The sequence below is a fragment of the Pagrus major genome, chromosome 15 (assembly GCF_040436345.1).
Source record: "Pagrus major chromosome 15, Pma_NU_1.0".
NCBI classification, from domain to species: domain Eukaryota; kingdom Metazoa; phylum Chordata; class Actinopteri; order Spariformes; family Sparidae; genus Pagrus; species Pagrus major.
The window spans coordinates 701,924-721,127 of NC_133229.1; the positions used below are offsets into that span (position 1 = coordinate 701,924).

General features: G+C 41.6%; 1 protein-coding gene across 2 annotated transcripts in view; it reads right to left on the minus strand.

Annotated features, from left to right (window-relative positions):
- gbf1 (golgi brefeldin A resistant guanine nucleotide exchange factor 1) overlaps positions 1 to 19,204 on the minus strand; it is a 163,254-nt gene that overhangs the window by 21,306 nt on the left and 122,744 nt on the right. For both annotated transcript variants that reach the window (XM_073481258.1, XM_073481257.1), the window contains exons 11-26: positions 18,110 to 18,278; positions 17,671 to 17,882; positions 15,955 to 16,053; positions 15,621 to 15,815; positions 14,424 to 14,616; positions 14,019 to 14,153; positions 13,839 to 13,927; positions 13,532 to 13,734; positions 13,218 to 13,341; positions 6,694 to 6,819; positions 4,883 to 4,965; positions 4,399 to 4,635; positions 3,364 to 3,457; positions 1,921 to 2,097; positions 1,706 to 1,770; positions 1,408 to 1,531 (exon numbers count right to left, since the gene is read on the minus strand). In XM_073481258.1, coding sequence (XP_073337359.1) covers positions 1,408 to 1,531; positions 1,706 to 1,770; positions 1,921 to 2,097; positions 3,364 to 3,457; positions 4,399 to 4,635; positions 4,883 to 4,965; positions 6,694 to 6,819; positions 13,218 to 13,341; positions 13,532 to 13,734; positions 13,839 to 13,927; positions 14,019 to 14,153; positions 14,424 to 14,616; positions 15,621 to 15,815; positions 15,955 to 16,053; positions 17,671 to 17,882; positions 18,110 to 18,278 — 2,325 coding nt within the window. The remainder of the gene's footprint in view (positions 1 to 1,407; positions 1,532 to 1,705; positions 1,771 to 1,920; positions 2,098 to 3,363; positions 3,458 to 4,398; positions 4,636 to 4,882; positions 4,966 to 6,693; positions 6,820 to 13,217; positions 13,342 to 13,531; positions 13,735 to 13,838; positions 13,928 to 14,018; positions 14,154 to 14,423; positions 14,617 to 15,620; positions 15,816 to 15,954; positions 16,054 to 17,670; positions 17,883 to 18,109; positions 18,279 to 19,204) is intronic.

Sequence of the window (19,204 nt, forward strand, 5' to 3'; positions counted from 1 at the left end):
TCCAGTTAGAGAAAGTCATTCTGTCTTAAAGACACTAGTGTTGTCAAATATATTGATCTTTCACTACATATCAGTTCTGATTATTTGAAACAGTTTAAATACTTGTTTGTTGCCGTATCAATACACAGGTACCAGCTGTGCTTTCTCGCTCTCTCTTCTCTCCAACAGTGAGTACACACTCACACACACACACAGCAGCCCACTGGGCCTAAGCATCGTGGAGGTCACGGCGGAGGTGAGTATGAGGTTAACTGCACTGCTACATTCACCTCTATAACAGTAACGTTAGAGGTGAAAGTAGCAGTGCAGTGTGTACAGTCTACAATTCCTCATCTATTATTCATTTATTTATCCAGTTCTTTTCTCAGGGTCAGTGCATATTAAAGCAACATTATGTAGAAATTGTCATTTTATGTGTTTTGGCGCCCCCCACAGTTCCTGAGTGTAAATACAAAACAGTTTGTCAGGTGTAATGTAGGTGCTGACTACAACAGAACTCATGACATCATAACAATGTGATGTGTTGAAAACTTGTATGTTGAAGTAAACATGTATGTAACGCTGTGATCCTCCCCTCTCACTGAAGTTAGAACACCATCAACATGACTGAAGCTGTTAGTTTAAGGTCAAAACATTACATCATGTTACTTAATGACCATTAATGTAGATATGCTAGAATTAGCCAAGAGGCTAGTTTTCATCTGCAGTCCCTGCCATCAAGAAACAAGTTTAACACAACAATCATGATGTGAGGTGCGTCAGTGACAGTATAAGTACAACAGAGACATGGGCAGCGACACAACCCAAGCCAAGCTGTTTGCTCCCCACCTACTGATTAAAGTGAAGGGGTTAGCCACAGAGTTAGCAACAACTTAAGGTGGACTGACCACCAGCTGTTCTAATTTGAGTGACAACCCCGTCTTTTTTTAAAGGCCTGATCTAAAGAGGAAAAATGAATGGTTCAAAGAAAGTGTGATGTTTAATGTTTACTACAGTAATTTCTTCCTGTGGTATCAAATATCAATATTTTTTAAGGTATTATATCAAAGTTAGAAATTAAAGTATGGTGACGAGGCTAAAGACACCATAAACGATGCATTTCTAACCATCAGGCTGTAGACAGACGTTTTGACACTAATGATGGACCAACTACTAAATCGACTGAAAAGGCCAAGAAACAGATAGTGAAGAAAATGACTGGTAGTTGTTTTTTAGTGAAGCAGATAGGAAACTGGCTGTGTAACACTATTCCGCATGAATCTAGGAGTGATCATGCAGTAAGAAACATGTCGCAACACAGTGAAAACATGTGACCTCTGATAACTATCTATGGCAACTGAATACTTTTTACTTAGCACTTACTTCAGAAATTGTTCCCATGTGTTGTAACAGATAAATGTTCATTACCTTTATGCAGAGGACAGCAGCCTGCTTGGCCTCCTGGTTTTCCGTGGACGGCCCTCTGAGTCCAGACTGCTCAGCTCCACTCAGCGTCAACCAGTTGACAAAACTCAACACTGCTGACTCACCGCTGACATGCAACACAGCAGGAAAATTTAAGTTTTACTTTTGGCCGTCTTGGTTGAGATTGTTTTATGAAATACATTTACAGATTTTCTCCTTATCATAGAAAGCTGGTCTCCTTCTAGGTATTAAACAGTACTTCAGAGTACATCAACAAATAGTAAATGAGATCCCTGCATACCGATTTGAAGGCGTTTCCTCTCTTTGAAGAGAAATTTTCCCATTTGGCTCCACAAAATCCTCCACCTGAGGCAACAAGCAAAGTGTGTGAGCACTGAACAGCAGGTGGCAGCAGAACATGTAGATATGACAACCCACAGACTGTCTCTGCAGCAGACAGGATCCAATCACTGACAAAATGTAGGAGTGTTTAGAAGTTCGAAGTGGAGTACTGACCTCAACCATGGCTTTGGGCAGGAGCTCGGCTCTGAACAGCTGCAGCATAGAGTCCATTATGTTCTTCCAGCCCTCCCTGAGGATGTTGCCATGCCGATGGGCAAGGTTAAACACTGTCTTGGCTGCTGTCTGTGCTTTACTATTGCTGCCAAACACTGTAGGAAGGTTTTCCACAGACTGCAGGGAGAGGACACACCAACATGCAGTCAACATTTTGAGACAGTTAATGTATTCACCATATGGCTGGTCTGTATATCCACTATTTACAGTTTATCCATTTATTTTGAAACAAGAACAACAACACTTTTTATAGCGATATAATTTGATGCCGAGTTAAAACATAAAACCTGTCTTTACACTGTGCAACGTCATCAACACGCCCACTTGCTGGGCTCCATCAGACAGGACATAGACTTTGTACTAGGGAGCTGGGTAAAGTCAGTTTAATGTCAAAATAAGTTCAGGGTTGCAGTACATGTGGGGCTATGGTTTCTAAAAAGGATTACAAAGTTTCAGTTGTTTGGTGATGGTTTGGATTTAGTAGATGAGATGAGCGCAAGAAAGACCACGGCTGTGTGCAGGAGAGGAAATCCTGTAATTGTTCTTAACATCAGTCATTGTTGTTCTAAACAAATGAAAAGCATTCTCAGAGATCGGCCAGTTTTTATATAATGTAGACAAATCTGAATTTATATAGTTTCTCATTACATGATGATATATTATGCAGCTGCAGATATTTTCTTTTAATTCAAGTGCCTGTGACATCTCACATTCTGCTTTGACTTACAACTAAACCTTAAGCCCCATTAGAACAAAAAAACCACAAAAAAAACAAAAACAAGATATATTTATTATGTATTGCCATTCAGCCTGAAATATTAAGATATGATTTTTGGCCATAATGTACAAGTTCTGCTAATAAGATTTTGGCTGTTTTAGTTGCAGGATGGATTTTTCCTCAGCCGTGCAACATTAGTATTTCTACGCCCAGGCGGAATGTAGTGCCACAGAAAAGAGCTGTTGACCGGCAACATAAAGCGACAAAAATGTAAAGAAAAACATAGCATACACTTTAACTGATACATGTATTTTAGGTAGGACTTATTTTAGGGGGCTAAAATACATCTTGCTGCTGGTAAAGTTTCAGCAGTACAAAGCCATGCCTCCTGCCGGTGCTGCAGTCATCTACTGCAGGTAACACACTGATGAGGGATAAGTACCTCATTCAAGCCCACATCAAAAGACCCCAAATATCGCTTTAAGTAAGTTTATCATTGACACAACGGAGACAACATATCCACCACATCAGAGTAATACGATTTCACTGCAATATGTTTGGATGTGAGAAATATCAGCTTTAAGAGCAAACCAGAGATAACTGTAAATTGGTAGGAGCACTTTAGTACAACAGGACACGGGGTACATTTTCTGAAAGGGCCTCACCTCACTGCTTAGAGTGGTAAACTTGCACAGAGAGATTATCAAATTGTCAAAAACATCACTGAAGCCATAGTGAGCCGCTATCGTGGCACATTTCCTGCAAATACAGAAACACATTAGATTACACAATTTAAAATCATCAAATTACACAAGGTCAAAGGGAAACACACACACACACACAGTACACATAAAGGAACAGAATAACAATACCAACAGCTGAAAACAACATATTAGAAAAGAGAAAGAGAAAAATATCACTATATTATAGTATACATAAAGATTGAATATGTGGTAGATGAATTTGATTCCCATTCACCCAACCTAAATCTCAGAAGCTCACTTCTCTACGGTGGCCGACAGGTGCATATCACAACAGCAAGTCAGAAAACACGATTGCAAATTCCAAAAATGCAACATTAACCAGAAAAAACACATCAGAATTGTGTCAGAGAGGGCGGGACTTGTTGAATCTGATTGGGCAGATCAGTGTCAATAACAGTAGGAATGTGTGGAGGTCCGCTGACCCGAAATCATACAGAAGAAGACGCGCTTGGTCATCACACTCTACATCGTATTAGGAAAATTGGTGAGAAAATACGTTATTCTTTATATAATATTGCAAATAGTTCACATGGTAACGTGTCACTAAGGTTTAACATTACTGAATACATTATGAATGACGTGAGCTGTTGAGAAAGTTGATAAATGAATTAATCAACTTTCTCAACAGTTCTGTATGATTTCCCACTGTTATTGACACTGATCTGCCCAATCAGATTCAACAGGTACAAGTCCCACCCTCTCCTTTTGACACAATTCTGATGTGTTTTCTGGTTAATGTCGTAGTGTTTTTGGAATTTGCAATCGTGTTTTCTGACTTGCCATTGTGATTTGATCTATCTCACACGGGCAGGAGCCTGATAAGTGAGAGATAAAGAAAGGACCACCAACTCGTAGAAGAAATGTAGATTTTAATCCTGATTCAAAGTATCTCCCTGTTCCACTATCTTACCTGCTGACTATTTTGAAATTATGTACCTGAAGCCAGTGATGGCCTTCTGGATGATGTTGTCGTCCAGGCTCTTGTCAAAGACGTAGGAGAGTGCAGCGATTGTGGGACCCCAGGTCATGGTAAACAATTCATTGTCGTAGCTTCCGGGAGGCAGGTGGAGGAAAACACCCTCGGGTGTGGCACCGCGGTGTAGCAGAACACTCCACACATAGTTCTCCTTCACCAACCCTGTCTGCTCATCTGGCATCACAATCTCCTCACTCCTGCAGAGAAAAAGCTCAGCTCTAACACCAGCCAAATCAGCCCAGCTTATCAATAAAAACTGTGGAAAAAGCTAGTAAGTGAATCTTAGTCGAACCTTATGAATGGATTACTTTTTGCTACTACTGCTGATGTGACACCTGTGACACCAACATCAAAGCAATACTGTTCTTACAGGTAAGATTTCTCTGCTGGCTAGATGCATGCTAATGAGAGCCAGGTGAGTGTTGCAGTGTGACGGCAGCTTACTTAATAGCAGTGTAGATATCCTCCAACATGTCCTGGTCAAAGTCTTTGTTTCCATTTACTCCCTTCAGATTTTTCTTGAATTGCTGTCAAGGACAAAAACAAAGCAGTTAGGTGTGGAAAAATCTACCTTATCTACCTTTGTTTCCTGGCACAAACTTTATTGAAAGACCTCACATACTTTTTGCAGAACTGTTATTTCTCCACCATCAACATGTCATTCAATGCCTATCAACACAGGAGCTTAGCTCAGACACCCAAGCCTCTGGCATTCAGGGCTCCATTAACTGTGCATCCAAGCAACAATTAAAAGGGCTCGTGTGGAAACACACTCGTTATGTGTTACTTAATACGCTTCAGTTGCAGCATTAGGAAAACAGGGATTAGAGCCAAGAGCCTCCTGTAAATAAACATAACCACCCCGTGATGACTGACAGCCTCAAGGCTCTGTTTTATGCCTCACTAGGCAGGGTTTGTCCTACTGGCAGGCAAAAAGGAAGAAACAGGAGCTTCTCTGCAGGGACACATAGAAAAATAAACATGTGCAGAGAGAGCCAGAGAAAGCAGAAGGCTATGGAGGATCAGGCCTCTATTTGTCATGCTCATATCTGAGACACTCACTGTCTCACACTCGCATATACAGTCACTCTCTGTCAGACAGCAATTCAAGTAACGAAAGCTAACACACAAGCTGCCAAATTGAACAGCATGCTGTGTTTTATGGACAAAATTAACATTATACCACTGAGCTGACCTGTACCTCACTGAAAAGATGTCATCACATTGTCAGGTCCTTGGGAATAGGCTCTGATTTACACAGTGTGATGGTGGGCATAGTTTTCCCATTTCAAAAATAACCCCACTGCCAACACATGCTGTGGTGAATAATACACATTGCAAGCTGCTAAGTAACTCAAGTGCTAGGCGCCACTTTTATTGGCCCTCTCCAAACTATTGTGTGGCAGCCTCTGCCTGTCGTCTGAGCCCGAAGGTCAACGAGCCTTCTTCACCAAACCACAACTGACCTTTAAGGAATGTATGAGGATAAACACCATACGACTCAAGCTGTATGACGAGGTATGACTCAGCTCAAGAAAGATCAATTCTACAAAGTATTTGTACACAAAAGAAAAAAAGAGAAAGCAAGTGCTTTCTATTGTTTGTCAGTGAGAGTGGCCCACCCACAAACTGCTCACAAGCTGCCCCACAGACTCTGTTTAGTCTTCATCTGCTGTCAATCACAGAGAGAGAAAACACACACACACACACACACACACACACACACACACACACACACACACACACACACACACCTCTCAGATGGACCACCACTGGCTACAGCTGTTGGCTGTGAGCTTTCTGAGCTGCCAAGCTGCACCAGTGCAAATACTAATACTGACAGAGGAATTTCATACCATCAGACACAAAGACTGACATGTCCCAGTGAGAGAGAGAAAAAAATAGATATATGAATACAGTTCAGCTGTTTTTTTCCTTTTCAAATCTAAATCTGCAGACATGTTGGACATTGCAGGTAGTTCTGCAAAGTTTACAGATGTGCATCTGAAGTGCTATTCTCACAGGGCTAGTATTACCATGGTACCTCATGTGATTTAGAAATTACCACCTAACAATTTTACTCCGTTTACTGACATTATCTCCTGAATATGATCGAGGCTCTATGTACCATCAGCTTTCAAAAGTGAAGTGTCTGCTCTTCAACAGCTACATTATTGATATAGTTTAAAGTTCATTGTGTGTGTGTGTGTGTGTGTGTGTGTGTGTGTGTGTGTGTGGGAGAGAGAGAGACTCACCTCAACAGTCATGGGGATGTTCTGCTTGCGGACATTGTGGTTATGCTGGTCAGTGTTTAGCATTATGACAGCATAGGCCAAGGCAAAGCCTGCATCGTTGGTCATGAAGGGAGAGCCGTTCACCTTCTGCAAACACACACATACAGTACACCCAATATAACACAATAAAGTGACATCATATGAGTTAAAGCCACTTGTTTCAGACCAAAAACCAAACCAGAAGAGTGTTTGACTGTATATTACATAACAAAAGCTGACCTTGTTTCTAGACTGAATCTCACCTTGCACATCCTGCTGATTTTACAGTGACTCCATAGAGTGGAAAACTCATTTACAGTGTCACTGCCTAAAATAACTCTTTCAAGGTCACTATTTGTGTGTCTGTGGTCAGCCTTAGAAAAGGATATTACTAGGAATAGTTTCCAGGTCACATGGCTCCTCCTGCTATTTTGAGAGGTCAAATATTCCCCCCTGTGGAGTCTGTCCTCTGCTAATCATTGTGTATGTGTGTCTGTGTTTATACTTTTGTCAGACTACTACTATAATGGGGCCCAAAAACACTTTTTTTCCATAAGCTAATATTGTGAAAGAAGCGTCTGTAAAATGGTGGATACATTTTTTTGAGTGTCACAACCCCCGCAAAAATGACTCGTTTCAGACAGAATTTGAGCCATTCGGTACAATAAAATGTGCAAGGTCTAGAAGAGCCGCACAATTAAATTATTTCATCCCGATTCAAGTTAGCTGGGCGCTAAACAGGAAGTTAGCCGGCTCGGTTAGCGGAAGTCTCTATGGGCCGCACAATGCGGAAACTACGCAGAAGACAGTGGAGTCATTTTGGCTTCATGCGCCACTGAGCAGCTTTTATAGAAATGAATGGGACTTCGTCTCCATGGCTGTGTCCAGGTATAATTATAAGGTCCTTGGGGTGAACACGCTAAATTCCATTGCGTGAAGTGATGACACATTATCAACATCCGGTGGTGGCGTGTAATAAGGAAGGAATTTGGGATGTGGTCTATTCAAGGACATTTTATCACGTGTGGAGTCCCATTCATTCCTTGAAGCCAAAAAAGCTTGACTTCCTGGGTCTGAAAATACCTGGATCACCAACCGAGCCGGCTTACTTCCGGTTTAGCGCCCAGCTAACTTGAATGGGGATAAAATAATTTAATCATGCAGCTCTTCTCAACTTTCAAATGTTATTGGACTGAATGGCTCAAATTATGACAGTGAAACGAGTCATTTCGGGGGGGTTGTGACGCTCAAAAGAATTTATCCACCGTTTTAAAGACGCTTCTTTCACAATGGGTGAAAGATTATTGTTGTTTCTCTTCTGTTACAACTGTTTTTTGTGAAAGTGAAACGCAGCGTCAGTGACGTTCGATACATCAATACACGATTTTTAGCGGTTGTACCCGTGTTTAAAAAAAAAACTGTGTAGAACCGCTTATTTTGGTGAAAAAGCGGCATAAGTCTCAATAAAACCCATCAGGTCACAAGTCAAGGCCAAGTATTAAACCTTGTGTTTGGAGTCCTAAACAGGTGATAATGTGATTAGGAAATGCAGCAAAATTGGGCTAACGTTAATGCAGGCCACCCATCAGTGACAGATAATGTCTAACAAGTATATTGATTATTATTGATAATCTTTTGATTTTAAAAGAAAATGGAACCTTTTCAATCAGCTTTCAGAGCCTGTCATTCCACCGAAACTGCCCTTACTAAAGTGGTAAATGACATTCTACTTACTCTAGACTCAAACTCTACCTCAGTGCTTCTGTTACTGGATCTCAGCGCTGCATTTGATACCATAGATCATGGAATACTGTCAGACCGACTTGAAAGTCAATTTGGCATTTGGCTTGACTAAAATCTTACCTGTCTGAAAGAACACAATGTGTTTCTTACAATAGTACTACATCAATATTTACTGATGTGAAGTATAGAAGTTCCCAGGGCTCTGTTCTTAGCCCTTTGCTCTTCTCTTTATATATTTCACGTCTTGGCCAAATTATTCGGAATTATGGAATACATTTCCACTGCTATGCAGACGACACTCAGCTGTATGTGCCCATAAAAGCTTATGATAAACCTCAAATCACGAAATTAGAGACTTGCTTGTATGCAGTGAAGAAATGGATGTCAGAAAACTTCCTGCTCCTGAATTCGGATAAAACTGAGGTGCTGGTCATTGTCCCCCGCAACAACTGTGTTATTTCTCAAAGTTAAACTGTCAAGAATCTAGGTGTTTAGGTCTAGGTGAATCTAGGTGTTTGATTCTACCCTCTCTTTCAATCAGCATGTCAAAGAAATTACCAAGATCGCTTTTTACCACCTGTGCAACATAGCTAAGATTAGGTCCTTCCTGTCCACGGCTAACACAGAGATCCTGATTGATGCCTTTGTTTCGTCTAGGCTGGATTATTGCAATGCCTTATTATCAGGTCTGCTGCGTGAGAGCACTAAAAGTCTTCAGATGGTTCAAAATGCTGCAGCTAGAGTCTGAACACGTACAAGAAAATGTGATCATATTACACCAATCCTAGCCTCACTGCATCGGCTCCCAATACATATAAGATCAGACTTTAAGGTGCTGCTGTTGACATACAAAACTGTACACGGCCTTGCCCTGTCATACATGTCAGATCTTATTATACCATATACTCCAACTCGTGCATTATGCTCTCAAAATTCAGGGCTCCTGACGGTTCCCAGGGTTAAGAAGAAGTCAGCTGGCTGCAGGGCTTTCTCCTATCGGGCCCCCTTCCTCTGGAATAACCTCCCAGCTGACATCAGACAATCTGGTTCTATTGACACCTTTAAATCTAAACTCAAAACTCACTCCTTTTCTTTGACTTAGCCTTTAATTAGTCCTTGACTTTGATTGCTAGCTTCTTCAGTGAGTCGGTCTCAGTCTCAATGAGTCTCCTACCTATAGTATTAGAATTCACATTGTCCTGCCATTGTCTGTTTATTCTGATTAACATTGCATTTCTCTAACTTTTGTTTGTTTTCTGTTCCCACAAGCTGTGTCGCTCTCTCACTCTCTACAGCTTCCTCCTCCTCCTCCTACTCTCTTTTCATTCAGGCTCCCTTCTGATGGACCTCGGGCCACTGGGATCATCTACCTCTCCTGGCTCCTGCAGCCTCACATACTGTCGGATCCGGATCGTCACACCCTGGGCTCCATTGGATCATTGCTCTCCTCTGTTTCACTACCTCTTTATATCTGTATTTCTGTAAATGTTGATGCCTCTTCACTGTTACCTCTCTGTCTATTACTAATTATCCTGTGTGTCCTGCCCTCTTCCAGGTCACCACGGTGGTCAGGAGGTCGTGTGGCTCGGGCACCACTTGGCGATGCCTCTGCCTGCTCAGTCGTCTCCTGTATCCACATACTTTACATATATTATCATTTGTATCAGATATTCTGATAATGCTGTACATGTTCTGTACATGTTACATCTATTGCATGTCTGTCCGTCCTGGGAGAGGGATCCTCCTCTGTGGCTCTTCCTGAGGTTTCTTTCATCATCTTTTTTTTTCCATGGCAAGTTTTTCCTCACTCGAATCGAGGGTCTAAGGACAGAGGATGTCGTTCACTGTACAGATTGTAAAGCCCATTGAGGCAATGTGATTGTGATTTTGGGCTATATAAATAAAATTGATTTTGAGGTGTGACTGCCAATCAGAACTCTCTGGGGTCTGCTTGCGAGGAAGTCCGATATCCAGCTGCAGAGTGTTGTAATGAAGCCCAGAGTGTTTAGTTTTCTAATCAGCTTCATGGTGAGATTGTGTTGAATGCTGAGCTGAGGTCAACAAACAGCATCCTGATGTAGCTGTTCTTATTCTCCAGGTGTGTGAAGACAGTGTAAGGCAGTAGATATGACACCCTCTGTGGATCTGTTGGTTCTGAAAGCATACTGGTGAGGATCCAGGCTGGCAGGGATGTTGTCTTTGATGTGCTGGAGAACCAGTTTCTCAAAACACTTCATCAGGATGGGGGTGAGAGCCACATGGCGGCAGTCATTAAGACTAGACACAGCAGACTTTTTAGGATAATAGGAATAGGAACAATGATGGCTGTCTTGAAGCAAGAAGGAACAGTCTCCTGTGAGAGTGAGATGTTAAAAATGTCAGTAATAACATCAGCTAGCTGATCAGCACATGTTTTTAGTACACAGCCAGGTATATTATCTGGACCAGCAGCCTTATTTATATTTACTCTCAGCAGGATTTTTCTCACATCCGCTGTGGTTACTGACAGTGGCCGGTCCTCTGTAGACTTCACAGCTCAGTCTTTGTTGAGGAGATCGAAGCGAGCAGAAAATGTGTTCAGCTCATCCGGCAGTGTGGCCTCACACATGAAAGGGGCAATTCTGCTTTTGTAGCCTGTGACATTTTGAATCTCCTGCCACAGATGTTTATTGCTGTTGGTGTTGAGGTCCCTCTCCAGTCTCTGCTGATGATGCCTCCTTGCTGCCAGCTTTTAGTCTTGCTCTGGCAGTGTTGTGTGCTTCTTTGTCACCTGACTGAAAGGCAGCTGCTTTGGCTCTGGATAGAGCCCTCACTCCTCCATTCATCCAGGCCTTCTATGGGGAATGATCTTACTGTCTTCTAGGGCTGCCCCCAAATAGTCGACCAAGCACTGGTCGACCAAAAAATCATTAGCCGACCAAAATTTCATTGGTCGATTGGTCACAGAAAAAAAAAAAACATTTGGAGCCGTGTCTTGTCAAAATTAAGTCAAAATCTATGTGACTGGCGGCTGGCCTGTGTATAAAAGGCTGGAGGGCTTTTAATTTGAAGGGCCAGATACAGGAACTTGTGACACTCACTCACTGTCAGTGTTTTTTTTTTAACACAGCAGGTCCCTTCAACATCGCGTTAGACAGTTAACAATTAATAGCCAACCATGTCGGGAAAGACGTCTAAAATATGGGATCATTTTGAAAAGAAGAAGGATGACTCAAAGAAGGTGACATGCAAACTTTGCAAGAAAAACTTCACCTATCACTCCTCCACGACGAACATGATGTACCACCTTAAACATGTAAGTAGCCTAGCTACCTGCCCACGGCGGCCCGAACGTTTGAAAGCAGAGATAAATACATTTTATTATTGTTATATGCGCTAGTATTAGACTATTCGTGTGTACTGGGGAAGCTAAATTATCTAGCTCACTGTGTTTTACTTATTGTGTAAATGTCTCTACAGGCACATCCACTTTACTGCGGAGATATATTATTATTTTATTTTTTTTAAAATATATATATATGCGTCGATTAGTCGATTAATCGCTCTAAATGACGACCACTGGTCGACCATGAAAAAAAATCCTTGGTCAGGGGCAGCCCTACTGTCTTCACCACATCATCAACATATTTGCTGATATATGATGTCGCTGAAGATGTAGATTCCTCAAGACTGATGTTGTTATCCTGAGTGTCAACACCTCTGAACATTTGCCAGTCTGTACACTCAAAACAGTCCTGTAGAGCAGCTGGGGCTTCATCTGTCCACACTGAAGTAAAGACTGATGTCACAGTGTAATGGCTGTCAAAAAATGGCACCATCCTCGTATACACTGGTTCACTATAAAACTCACTTTCACTACGCTATTCAGTCTACCACTGGGCTCAATTTTTCCTGCAAAAATTAATGTTGAATTACGGCACAAAGGAAGCACAACTGCCATTGTGCAACCAAAGCACAGAAGCGATATCCCCAGGTAACAGTGGAACAACTGTGGAAACTCTACACTGCAACAGAAAAAGAAGCCCACTGATGGAGGAGGCAAAGAAGGTAAAGAGGGAGAGTGATAGAAACCGAGGTAAAACAAGAGGAAACGGACGGACATTCACTGGATGGAGAGCGCTCCAGTGTTGTGTCAAAGTCTGTTCCCACGTTGACATGTGTTTCCTCTCACCACTGGGACTTGAGACGCTTCAAAACCAGCTTTCAACTAGATCAGTAAGTAACAAAACCTGCTACCTGCTACTTATTAATATGGTGTCTTACTCTGCCTTTTCATAGCACCAAGACCAGAGTTCTTTGTGTTAAACTGGGATTCTTATGGCTGTTTTTGCTTTGGAGGGTAGCCAGGCTGCTAGAGGTAGCCATGTTGCTAACAAACTGCTAGCTAACTCTAGCAGCCAGAAAACGAAAAAGGAGCTGCGAGGAAGCCAAGAACAAAAGACACAACCTTCTACGTTTGATTCTGCAACAGAAGAAAGAAAAATATATGTTTGTTTCTGCCTGCTCGCATTAGTGATCCGGTTATCAGCTCTAACAATAATATCACTTGGAAGTAATAGTAAAAACTTGTTGAAAAGTTGTCTGTTTCCACTTCAAGTCTGACGTAATCCAATCCATTAATGTGTGACTTAAGTCCAAAGTATAACAATCAGGTTTACAGCTCGAATGTTGTTCTCTATTAATCTGAAGGTCCAAATGCTGCTGATACATCGTAATAAATAATTGTTAAGACATTTTTCAGAAGTTGAGAGAATGTGCCTTACATGCCAGTTGTCTGTGAAGGTTTCCAGGAGTCTCTGGATGACTGGAGCCTCTCCAGGCAGTCTAAAGGCCTCCAGGTAAAGCCGCAGAGCCTCATCTATACGAAGCCCCTGGAAGGTGAATGTGCTGCGAAAAAGTTTGACATTATTAAAACCTCAATGGTTTTTTAACACCAACACTAAGCATTATTCATTATAAAAAACAAACACATCAGTGCTTCATGGGAACCAAAACCTCTACACCCTTTAAGACCAGAGTGTAAAATAATAATTAAGTGATCAACAAATGCACAATATTTCCTGGAATTCCAGCCTACTTTACAAAGCTGTCCAGGAGCTCCATGTTCTTGCGATCGCTGATGTACTCGCCAATCATTTTTTTGTCCAGTCGGGGGTTTTCTCTGAGCCACTGGGCCACTTGATTGTTGTCCATAGGGTTACTGAGGAGGCCTTTCTCCTGCAGGAACTGGATTCCCTTCTTGGGCTTCTGGTTAAACTGTTCTGTGCCTGTGATCAGCAGCTAGACACATGACAAAAAGGGCACTTTAAAGTAGCAGTAGATTTTAGAATTGAATGCGGATGTGCAATACTACAACAAATTTACATCAATCAATTTCCTTTCACCTTTTTCTTGGTTCTAATTTCCATCAACTCCTGGGAATCAGGTAAACATGACGAGAAACGTTGGGGCTTTTTGGGGGCTTTCTTCTCAGCTGGGTGAAAAAAATGATATTAGCTGATGGTTTCTATCCCAGGGCTTAGGAAGACTTTATAGTAAAACTGTGTGTAAAATCAAAGTCTCACCAGAGTCATTGTCTCCTTGATCCTGTCGACCCAGTCTCATCTTCTCTGCCATCAGATGTCCACTGGTTGGGGGACACACTGGTGCATTCTCAGCTTCTGGACTCAGACCATTGGTGCTACCCAGTCTACTTAGATCTGAAGACAAAAGGACAATATGTTCTGTTCAAACAGAACTATCAGGGCCAACACTGTGAAGTTACTGATAACTCAAATTTGTGTTGTTATGTAATCTTGATATTTTAAGCATTTGAAGGCCTAAACTAAAAAACACACTTTATTAATTTTTGTTAGTATTAGAAGGTAAAGGATACTAGTAAACACTAGTAAAGACAACAGAGTTAAAGAAGTACGTTTTAAAGGTTCTAAAGCTCAAATGTCCATGAAGTCAAAGTTGGTTGTGTTTACCAGCTGAAGTGTCTGTTCCATTTTTGGTTGAACCTTCTCCCTCTGCCAGCAGTGTTTCTGACTGGTCTTGTTGAGCAGTGCTGTTGACCACCTTCTCCTGGCAGTGTGCTTCAGTGCTGTCAATCACTGTGAGCAGAGCCTCCAGGGACAGGAGGTGGGTGGTGTAGAGCTGCCCTGACACTGGGAATGCATTCTGTAGCAAACAATTTTACAACAAAAACTAAAGTTAGTTTTTTCACTAAATATAGCACTTCATTTCATCTAAAACCATTATAGGGGCATAATCTGATATTTTTAGGTCAATAATTGGTCTGATAGTAATTACTATCTACTACTACTACTACTAAAACCTTTTGATTGACATGTTGTCTTGAAAATGTCTGCAGTGTTCAATCCCACTTAAGATGCAATTAAGTACCTTTTCACATCAGTAAAAAGAAAACAGAAAACCAGAAAAAAACATAAAGGACATAGTCACACATACAGGAAATCAACATTCGCCTCCTGTTCACTTCCATTTCATGCGCAAGGGGCAAAAAAAAAGAAATACATCTGGTGGTGAAGCAAATCTGCATCTTGGCCCCTGTGAGAAAATGCAGCCACAACCAATAGCAAAGATGTGTGAGTAGTTGACCCCTTAAATGGACTACAACCAGCACATGAGTTCCGTGCACCTCACATCCAGCACTGCCCACATTCTGCACTGGAAGGCCAATTTCATTCGCCTGCATTCCTGTGTGTGTGACTGCAGCTTAAGTCAGTTTAATCAAAGTTATTGAGGTATTTGACGCTTGCCCATTATGGGCCGATGAGCTTTCTAGCTGGCAACGGTGTTTGTTACAGGTCTGATGGAGCCGATTGAAACTGGACAAAAATAAACTTTCAAGCCATTTGTAATTTCAATTCAACTTATTTTTTTTATAGCTTCTAAGTTATTTTGTTTTGTTTTTTTAAAGGAAGCTGACTCTCAAAACCAGCAGATAAATGTAATAAAAATGTTTTTAAGAGTAGCCTTATTTCCTGTACTTCAAAAGGATGGCATAATTATTTAAGAGTCATGAAAAAATGAAAGCTGAGCACTTCACTTGAAGTTTGGCAATCCAGGAAGGACTTCCACAAGTTTAAGCACGGAGAGAATTCAATAGTTTTGAAAACTAAAAATCGTAACCACATCAACATGCTTAAAGGGAATGTGACCTTGGACAGCAGCTTGGTGAGGTCTTCAAACAGATTGGAGCAGTAGAAGTCACAGTCATAGTTGATGTAAAGCTCAGTGACAAAGCTGGGGATCCTCCACAGCTGGACCAGTGCCTCCAGAGCCATCTCCTTCATCTCATAGGGCATCTTAATATTCTCTGACGTGATGATGTCCATTAGTTTCTTTAGGTACATCTGTTCAGCAAAAAGGGTCATCATTATTAGGTCCTCAGGAATTTTTTTACCATATATTTGGATTGCATATGAGTCTCTTTAGATGACAGTCAATGGACAAAGCACAGAGACTTTGATGACTATTAACAAACATAGTTACCTCGAGCTGAAACTTTAGATGCATTCTCATGCTTTCAAAAAGCAAGAAGCAAACTCGTATGGAGGAAGCATATAGGTTCATACGCTCCAAACTCAGCAACTACAACACAGAGAAAAAATTATCAGCAAAGATACAGCAAAACATTAATATAGCTTTCTCCAGCTCTTCTACAACAGTCCACTCATTCACTTTCACTGAATATTTGTTGCTTCTTTGACTTGGAATGAAAAACTGAAAGTAAAATGCTTGACATTGTGCTGATATCAGGAAAGATACACTGAATCTCTTCCAGCTTCTCCAGCAATTTCCTCACAAACAAACTAGTAGACGGCACAAAGTAGAGATGGTTGGTCCTCCTATGGGCTATTCCATACACATGCTGGCTCAGCTTAACTCAGTTTGACACAGCACATCAGCCCAGCGCAACAGGGATTCCATTTCCATTACAACCGGGCGGCCTGCTAGAAGGTATGTAACCCTAACCCTGATGGCCCACTTGTCTACAGTAGTTGTTAAAGAAGTGACTGTAAATACTTTTCCTCCCTGTAGTATCTGGCTAACCCTCCAGCAGGGGTCCACCAAAAACACATATTGACTGGACCCCTGGGTCTTGAACCCCGCTCTCCCGTGTCCCAGCCCTTCCTGTGACCAGTTTAGCCAGATCAGCAGGCCAGTACTCAAACCACACTTGATAGATATTTTAACCCCAACCCGAACCCTAACCCAACCCTAACCCTGATGGCCCACTTGTCTACAGTAGTGGTTAAAGAAGTGACTGTAAATACTTTTCCTCCCTGTAGTATCACTAAAGAAATGCTGCAAACAAAGCTCCACTAATTTGGTGATAGACACATTTAATTTCCTCTTAATTCTTTACAGTAAGAGTTATTTTGTTTGTCAAAGGCTTTCATTATGAAGTAGCAAAGTCAGAAAATGTTGGGTTTTCATCAACAGTAACTTACCACTACTCCTGAAACAGCCGAAAGTGAACACGATGAAACAGTAAAATACAGCAGATATCTGAAAGTACTATCAGAGGCGCAGGAGAGAAACTTAAGATTCAGTTGGAAGATACAAAAGTACTGAGAGCTGAACACACAGAGACTTAGAAACATCTTTCTCTCTGGTCTCTTGCACAGACTTGAGTTGAGTCTCGCCATACACACTTGTGGGACGGCGGGACGTTTCAGGTTGCCCACAATCATGAGACATCACTGCGGCCCGCTTGGAGGCAGGAAGGGCACGCTTTGGCCCCACTTCTGAGAAGTCCATTTCAGTCGGAGCTCACTTAAACTTGGGCCAGTTAAACTGGTGATGGATACATAAATGAGTGTGGTTTGGCGTGGTCTGACTCAGCGCAGCCAAAAGTGCCAATGGAAAAGCCCAATTGGTATGTAACTATTACCAAGTATTAGCCAACATAGGAGTAGGAGCCAACATAAACCATCATATCATAGTAAAAATAGAACAGCTTCATTTCAAAGTTAACAAAAATCTTAATCAAAGCAAGAATTTGCTCATTGCACCAGAGTATATCACACAAGTGTAAGCTTCAAGCCAACCAATGCAAAGCGGCTATCCCTGGCCAGCAGGTGCTGCAAGTTCCTTGTACTGTAGCAACTATTACTAATGCGGAGGAAATATCCACCTAGTATCAATTTGACAATAAACAACACAGGTACCTGTACAAGTATTCATTTGGACCTTCTGCTTTACCTGGAAGAGATGTCTGCAGAGCTCATCTTTGACCAGTCCGAGTAAAGACTGGTAGTTAGCAATGTGTCCTGACTCAAGCGCCACAGTCAGCAGCTGCAAGCCCATGTGCATCATGGTGTCAGTGTTATGGCGGTCATGGGGGTTGGTCAGTGAAATCAGGAATCGAAAAAGCTCTCTCAGACATGGCAGGCCATAAGGGATGAGAGATGCTCCTACAGAGGTGAAGGAAGAACACATAACTGTGTAGATGAGCGTTTTAAATGTAAAAATAATCAGACATCCTCAGTTGGTAAAGAAAACATGATTACTGTACAATGTTGTCGATCACTGATTCTTGACCTAAGTGATTATTAAAATCAACGGTTTGCTTGAATTGTGTATTAAGAGATGGTAACAGCACAAGAGAAGTCAGCGTTTCAAAGACCCTCATGATCCATACCATCTCTTTGTGTGGACTGTGTGAAACGAACTCCACGAGGGTTGACGTAGTCCATGTCATGGACTGAGGTGCTGTCTGACTGCTCTGTAACAGATTCTTTGTCCTCCAGGACCTCGGGGATGGACTCCACAGAGGCTGACTGAGCTGGTTCAGCCTGCCTGGCTTCAGACTAGATGGAAATGGAAACAGAACACAAATCATGAGCCATCATTAAAGTTACAGTCACATAGCAGCTGCACAGAAAAGACAGAGGATCTCACTAGGGTTTAAGGTCCCATCAAGTCACAACTGATGTTTAAGTGTTTTTTTCACAGATGCTTTGCACTATATCTCACCTATAAGCCGTCACGCCCAACAATGGCAAAAAGGTTGTTTGTAGGTAAGTAAGTAACTTCATTTAAATAGCACCTTCAAGAGCAGAGACGTCACAAAGTGCTTCACAGAGGCAATAACATCATAACACATAAAACACATTAAAAGAAAATGGAAAAAATTACACTAAGGCAAGTCTGACCAAAGGGGTCTTGAGCGGATTTTTAAAGTGTCCAGAGAGTTCTAAAGTTTAGTAGCCACAACCTCAAAAGCACAGCCTCCTTTAGTTTTAAGCCTAGATTTAGGAACTACCAGCAGGCCCTGATTGGAGGACCTTAAAGACCTACTTGTGACACAGGGTTGCTCTATAAGTGATCACAAGAACTTTAAGTTGGACTCTGTAGACAGATGATATAAGATATAAGAGTCAGAGCCTGGCCCATAGTGACACCTAGATTTCTTACAGAGGACTTAACTGCAGAGGATGGAGACCCAGGACCATTCATTACCTTGGGGACAGGGCAAGGATGGGTAGAAATAAGGAATTTTGTTTAGTCAGAGTTTAACATTCAGTTTTTATAGCATTCACGCAATTATTTAAGACTGACCTAAAGTGCCTTGATAACATCTAGGAATTTGAATGGTATTTTAGAGTTTGTAGATCCTAGAAAACAATTTAAAAAGCGTTGATGACTCAGCCTGCACTCAGGGGTGTAATACTAATTTGGTGGCCAATAAACTCTCTTAATTCTTATAACGCTGCCATGGCTGTATAAAAAGGAG